At 38.3% G+C, this 7,954-nt stretch overlaps 1 protein-coding gene and 1 pseudogene across 2 annotated transcripts; both read left to right on the top strand.

Moving 5' to 3' along the window:
* The first annotated feature begins 3,655 nt into the window (after window positions 1-3,655).
* Window positions 3,656-4,665, top strand: z1C1_11 (alpha zein pseudogene; annotated as a pseudogene). The gene has a single exon (NR_152430.1). The product of NR_152430.1 is annotated as an alpha zein pseudogene (transcript).
* Window positions 4,666-7,015: 2,350 nt separating this feature from the next.
* On the top strand, window positions 7,016-7,954 carry z1C1_12 (alpha zein). Its single transcript, NM_001111589.1, has one exon. It carries the CDS (start codon window positions 7,067-7,069, stop codon window positions 7,865-7,867), a length of 801 nt encoding a protein of 266 aa, NP_001105059.1. The 5' UTR covers window positions 7,016-7,066; the 3' UTR covers window positions 7,868-7,954.

Consider the following 7,954-nt stretch of genomic DNA (forward strand, 5'->3'; position numbering starts at 1 on the left):
TATGATCATTCATATTAATTAATCACCTGTGTAGCTGTTAACTATTAGAATATCAAAATAATTGAAACTAAGCAGTTGCATTAATTTATATTTTATAAATGTCTGCTAATATAATCATGCTGAAAATAAGTATTATAGTTAATACCCACTAAGCATAAAAGCGATATCATTAGCGTTCTTTGCGTGTCATGCCTTTTCAGGATTAACTGCTTAAATGTAGCAAGTCCTATGCAATGTTTATAAATATAATCTGATTATTTTTAAAGTCGTAATTAGTATTTAACATAGCTAATATTAGCTTAACTACTTTTTATTTATTTAATATTTGTTTAGTATAAACGCGTCCCCTATTTAGTTTTTCTCGCCTGTCGCTCGTTCTGTTCCGCAGCGGTGGCGTGCTGCTTCACGTGTCGTTCGCGTGCTGTTTTGCACGCGTCGTCATACTGTCTGCGTGCTGTTCGCGCGTGATGTTCTCGTGGTCGCGTGCTGATTCGCGCGTCATTCGCACTGGTCGCACACACTGTTTCGTGTGTCGTCAGTGTTCTATGTCGCGCGTGTCCGCGTGTCGTTTGCACACTGTCTTGTTGTTTTGCGCGTCGTAAATTTGCCTCGTTTAGAATCTCTCGCTTTAATTAAATTATTGGTTTAACAGACAACTGCTAGCGTAACAGATTAAAAGAAACTAAAAAGTAGATATAATTTATATTTGATAATATTGAATCAAAGGTTATAGTTATACTTGTTTAGTGTAAAAACGCTAACCCCTCGACCGTAGCTTCGTTTATCGCGGTTCTTTTTCTCGCGTAACTGTAGAAGTGCTCTCTATATTGCTTGCTTTTATAATATTTTATCTTGTATGGTGTAATGTTCTTATGTAAGTATATGTTTGCTTGTGTCTGTCTGTATTCGTTGCACATCACGAATAGACTGCGATCCATTTTCGAGCTTCGAGGGATCGAAGATCAAGCTTCGGTGACCAAATGATCCAGTTCTTCGAGTTCCACGAGATTGAAGACCCTGAGCATCTGTTTGGTGAAGGCAAGTGTCCTCTGACCCATTATGTCATGTTTAATTTATAATTCACTATCCTGCATTACTGAATTGAAACCTAAAGATTGACTAGCTTTGTATTTATCTTATCCTTGTTTACCTTTTGGGTTATTATGATTAGCACTATGCTATCGCTTTACTTTAATCAATGAACATGATGTGAATATTATGATACGATGATGTTATCCTGATGATGTTCTTGTGATAATTTAGGGGACTCTGGTTGTTTCCTGAGTACCTCTCCGTAAGGACCTCTTTGGGGAGTGACAACCCGAGATAACAGTGCAACCATGAGGGTGGAATGGGACGCCCTTAGCTGATTAATTAGAGGAACCAGAGGAGTAGTTGGCTTTGCCGTAGGGTCGTCAATGGTGTCCGGGCATAGTACTTGCTCTGCCGAGGCTGGTTGCAGAGGTTCTTGATTTGGTTTTGTTAGTCACCCTTCCTTTGGGGAGAGGTACTGTGTTTATCAAACTGGAGAAACCTAACGGGCGGCTATGACCTCTGGGAAATCTTTGTAAAGGCTACGTAGTGAGACCCTGCCAGGTTACCTTGGTAGTGATCAATGGAGAGTCATGATCTCCGAGCAAAACGGGAATCACGACTTGTGGGTAAAGTGTGCGACCTCTGCAGAGGGCTAGAAACTGATATATCAGTCGTGCTCACGGTTATGAGCGGCCTTGGGATTCTCTTTGATTAGAGATACAGATGGTTCGATATACAATGGTTCTATTTAATATTTTGGTTCGATGATGATAATGATGTTCCTCGATGAGGAAATAACTCACGGGTTGGTTGTATGATGAAACTTGGCTTCCACTAATAATAAATACATGACCAACTAAAAGCAACTGCTTTGACCTTAACCCCACATAAAGTTAGTCCACTTCAGCCAAACGGGACATTTGCTGAGTACGTTGATGTGTACTCACCCTTGCTTTCACAAAACACCAGGTTGCCTTTGGTGCAATCCATGCTCAGGTAAAGAAGAAGGCGTCGAGGCGGATCTCCAGGAGTTCCAGGACTTCGACGAGTTCGATGATTAGGCTAGCGACCTCCCCAGTCAGCTGCCTGTGGTGGGTTAATTTTTGTTGGCTACGTTTCGATTCTGTGTACTTTGATTTATATTATGCAAATGACTCTAGTCTTTAATATTATTACATACTCTTTATTGTTATTCAAAGCATTGTGCTCTGATGAGTCATTTATGTAATCGCTGTGTACGTGAATTTCTGATCCTGGCACGTACATGGTTCGCATTCGGTTTACCTTCAAAACCGGGTGTGACAACCCCTGACATAAATTATATAGACACTTGCAATTTGTTCCTTTGTAAATAAAAGGAAACTATAGAGGAAATCAGTAGTGTTTTTTTGCTCTCGCTTTGATTTTGTGTCCATAGAAGTTTATCTTTTAAAATATTTTTAGCCATATTGGATTTCCTTAGCCCAAAATAGGTGCCGAGTCCTAGCAAAAGAGAATGTGAAGGAGTGTAAAGTCATGGAACTTCATGTTTTGATGCTCTAGGTTTTGGATTGAAAAATCAATGGTGACACCATGCTTGTCTCTTTTTTCTTGAGTTTTTGCAGCATTATTGGTAAATGTTTACGTTAATGAACATGTTGACTTTCTTCTTGAATGGATCAATGCCTTTGAGCCCCAACTTTGTTTCAAACAACAAGAAGGTTGTGCATTGTCCTCTTCATGTATATAATGTAGGCTAGACTTACAACATAGCTGTTGGAAGGAATAAATGTTGCATAAACTTTGTCATTTGCATTCTTTGAGGAAACAAGTCAATATTGGCATTTGCTGAAGATAGCTTTACATCTAATTGAATCAAGAATGACAATTCAACATATACTCCATCCACACTAGTTTATTACGTGTCCTAGCTTTTCCCTAAATTAGTTTCACTAAATTTACATAATTCTTAGAAAATGTATCCAAATTTTGAAGATCAATTTTCTTCCAATGAGTTATTTATGACATATATATTGGTATTTCATTTTAGTCATCAAAATATATTTAGAACTCTAACAAAGCTATACAAGATTTGTTTTAGAAAATACCAAAGAAAATTGTAATCAAGATTACTCGAGATGTGGGCCAATTGCCACGTTTACATAAAATCATTGTAATTTTGTTCATCCTATGTTTGTGCATTCATCTATGCATTTAGGATTCCAATTAGTCTCAATCTTGTAGTATTTTTTCATTCATTGTTTGATCACTTCTCGTCTATCTACTAAGCTTGTTCAACCACGAGAAGAATATTAGGACAATATATATTTATAAACGCTTCGATAGCAAACTTTACATATTCATCATGTCTATAAAATGGAACATTTTTTATGTGGCTAAGGTTGTCACATGTGTAAAGGTGAAGAGATGATGCATGTCATCCAAGTATATGAAAATAATTCCTATAGAAAATGACACTTTTTCTTATAGGTAGTGGAAACTATCTTTCTATATAATCCGATGAAACCGATAACTAAATGTCGAAATTGAGTAGGTGCCATATCATCGATAGCTTATCTATTGTTTGGCAAAAAGACAAAATCCAAATATATATATATGAGATCTCACATGTATGAATATCTCCCAAATCAGTAGTTAATTCATCGCCCATAATATTTTGAGCATTCAGAAACACACAAAGGGAAGTGCACTAGCAACTTCCTAACAACAATGGCTACCAAGATATTAGCCCTCCTTGCGCTCCTTTCCCTTTTAGTGAGCGCAACAACTGCATTCATTATTCCACAATGCTCACTTGCTCCTAATGCCATTATTCCATAGTTCCTCCCATCAATTACATCAATGGGCATCGAACACCCTGTTGTGCAAGCCTATAGGCTACAACAAGCGCTTGCGGCGAACGTCTTACAACAACCGTTTGCCCAATTACAACAACAATCCTTGGCACATCTAACCATACAAAACATCGCAATGCAACAACAACAACATTTTGTGCCAGCACTGAGCCAACTAGCCACGGTGAACCCTGCCGCCTACTTGCAACAGCAACTGCTTGCATCCAACCCACTTGCTCTGGCAAACATAGCTGCTTACCAGCAACAACTACAGTTGCAACAGTTTCTGCCAGCTCTCAGTCAACTAGCCATGGTGAACCCTGCCACATACCTGCAACAGCAACAACTGCTTTCATCTAGCCCACTCGCTGTGGGCAATGTGGCTACATACCTGCAACAACAGCTGCTACAACAGATCGTACCAGCTCTCAGTCAGCTAGCTGTGGCGAACCCTGCTGCCTACTTGCAGTAGCTTCTTCCATTCAACCAACTAGCTGTGGAAAACACTGCTGTATACCTGCAACAACGACAACAACTACTTAGTCCACTAGTAGTGGCTAACCCATTGGTCGCAGCCTTCCTGCAACAACAACAATTTCTGCCATAAAACCAGATCTCTTTGATGAACCCTGCCTTGTCATGGCATCAACCGATCGTTGGAGGTGCCATCTTTTAGATTACAAATGAGATGTACTTGATAACATTGCCCTCATACCGGCATGTGCAACTTCCTATAAATAATCAATATATTGATTGAGATTTATCTTGATCTTTTCTTAACTATGTTCATCATTTAAATAATTGAAACATCAAATCAAAATTATATACGCATGATTGGTCAATACATAGACAATACAATATTACTTCTTCATCCCAATGATGTCCTAGCACAACATCTTGAATACTACTATTTGGGTGTGTGAGGGTGTCTTTGTAAGATAGATGTGACTATTTGCACTTCTTGTTGAGTACAAGCATGTGTGGTATGTTGATTTGATATAGTGATGGGTACAAGCTTTGACCATGGCTTTTTAAATTAGTTGTACTTGCACCAAGCAAAACAAAATAAGTTCAGGAGTAAACTTATAACTGTCAAAGTTGTTGACGCAAAGTCATTTCACATAATTTTTTTGGTAAACATTCCACACACATGTTTACAAGAACCCAAATTTTGCAAGCCGTCATAATATTGTATAAATATATAGAATTCTTTGGAGCCCACGAACATAACAACGCCATGGCCATTAAATCAACTGGACCAAGTCAGCACAAATTTTGGTGTTGCAAAAACCAAATTACAAAACTTGTTGGCCAAAACATTATGATGAATATGAAGTTTAAATTATTATCCCATTAATACTTGCATGGAATGCGTTGCTCAGCATACTAGCTCACTTTTTTGCTTGGTAGCATTTCCAAAGATGGGGACCTTGCTGATGAACATAAAACCTAGTAAAATAATATTTATGTTTCGACTTTCTAATCATAAAAGTAAAGACCCAAGATTGAACTACCAATCGACAAACGCATCCTCCAATTTTATGGAGAACACACTTGGTGTGCCATTCATACTTGTAGCTTAGTCCAATGGATTGCATTTTCCTTATATGTGTAGAATGTGGCAAAGGGCATGATCTAAAATGTTAAATCTAATGAAATCAGGAAGTTTATTACTAGCATGATGGTTTACTATGCCTAGCTCATAGCACTAGAACCAATATAGCCTGCACCCACATGTCATAGAAACAGAAGGAATACCCTAGCACATTTTTGTGAGCACCCGTGACACAAATTATATAGACTCTTACAATTTGTTCATTTGTAAATAAAAGGAAACAATAAAGGAAGCGATAGTGTTTTTTTGCTCTCGCTTTGATTTTGTGTCCATAGAAGTTTATCTTTTAAAATATTTTTAGCCGTATTGGATTTCCTTAGCCCAAAATAGGCACCCAGTCCTAGCAAAAGAGAATGTGAAGGGCTGTAAAGTCATGGAACTTCATGTTTTGATGTTCTAGATTTTGGATTGAAAAATCAATGGTGACCCCATGTTTGTCTCTTTTTTTCTTGAGTTTTTGCAGCATTATTGGTAAATGTTTACGTTAAGGAACATGTTGACTTTCTTCTTGAATGGGTCAATGCCTTTGAGCCCCAACTTTGTTTCAAACAACAAGAAGGTTGGGCATTGTCCTCTTCATGTATATAATGTAGGCTAGACTTACAACATAGCTGGTGGAAGGAATAAATGTTGCAGAAACTTTGTCATTTGCATTCTTTGAGGAAACAAGTCAACATTGGCATTTGCTGAAGCTAGCTTTACATCAAATTGAATAAAGAACGACAGTTCAACATATACTCCATCCACACTAGTTTATTACGTGTCCTAGCTTTTCCCTAAATTAGTTTCCCTAAATTTACATAATTCTTAGAAATTGTATCCATATTTTGAAGATCAAATTTCTTCCAATGAGTTATTTATGACATATATATTGGTATTGCATTTTAGTCATCAAAATATATTTAGAACTCTAACAAAGCTATACATGATTCGTTAAAGACAATACCCAAGAAAATTGTAATCAAGAATACTCTAGATGTGTGCCAATTGCCACGTTTACATAAAATCATTCTAACTTTGTTCATCCTATGTTTGTGCATTCATCTATGCATTTAGGATTACAATTAGTCTCAATCTTGTAGTAATTTTTCATTCATAGTTTGATCAGTTCTCGTCTATCTACTATGCTTGTTCAACCACGAGAAGAATATTAGGACAATATCCATTTATAAACGCTTTGATAGCAAACTTTACATATTCATCATGTCGGTAAAATGGAACATTTATGATGTGGTTAAGGTTGTCGCATGTGTAAAGGTGAAGAGATGATGCATGTCATCCAAGTATATGAAAAGAATTCCTATAGAAAATGACAATTTTTCTTGTAGGTAATGGAAACTAGCTTTCCAGCAAAGACCATATAATCTGATGAAACTGATAACCAAATGTCGAAATTGAGTAGGTGCCATATCATTGATAGCTTATCTATTGTTTGGCAAAAAGATAAAATCCAAATATATATATATATATGAGATCTCACCTATATAAATATCTCCCAAATCAGTAGTTAATCCATCGCCCATAATATTTTGAGCATTCAAAAACACACAAAGGGAAGTGCACTAGCAACTTCCTAACAACAATGGCTACCAAGATATTAGCCCTCCTTGCGCTCCTTTCCCTTTCAGTGAGCGCAACAACTGCATTCATTATTCCACAATGCTCACTTGCTCCTAATGCCATTATTCCACAGTTCCTCCCATCAGTTACATCAATGGGCATCGAACACCCTATTGTGCAAGCCTATAGGCTACAACAAGCGCTTGCGGCGAGCGTCTTACAACAACCGTTTGCCCAATTACAACAACAATCCTTGGCACATCTAACCATACAAACCATCGCAACACAACTAGAGCAACAGTTTGTGCCCGCATTGAGCCAACTAGCCGCAGTGAACCCTGTCTCCTACTTGCAACAGCAACTGCTTGCATCCAACCCACTTGCTCTGGCGAACACAGCCGCATACCAGCAACAACTACAGTTGCAACAGTTTCTACCAGCTCTTAGTCAACTAGCCATGGTGAACCCTGCCACATACCTGCAACAGCAACAACTGCTTTCATCTAGCCCACTCGCTGTGGGCAATGCGGCTACATACCTGCAACAGCAGCTGCTACAACAGATCGTACCGGCTCTTAGTCAGCTAGTTGTGGCGAACCCTACTGCCTACTTACAACAGCTTCTTCCATTCAACCAACTAGATGTGGCAAACTCTGCTGCGTACCTACAACAGCGGCAGCAACTACTTAATCCACTTGCAGCGGCTAACCCATTGGTCGCCGCCTTCCTGCAACAGCAACAATTTCTGCCATACAACCAAATCTCTTTGATGAACCTTGCCTTGTCAAGGCAGCAACCGATCGTTGGAGGTGCCATCTTTTAGATTACAAATGAGATGTACTTGATAACATTGCCCTCATACCGGCATGTGCAACTTCCTATAAATAATCAATATATTGATTGAGATTTA

Source organism: Zea mays, chromosome 4, assembly GCF_902167145.1.
Source record: "Zea mays cultivar B73 chromosome 4, Zm-B73-REFERENCE-NAM-5.0, whole genome shotgun sequence".
Classification (NCBI taxonomy): Eukaryota; Viridiplantae; Streptophyta; class Magnoliopsida; order Poales; family Poaceae; genus Zea; species Zea mays.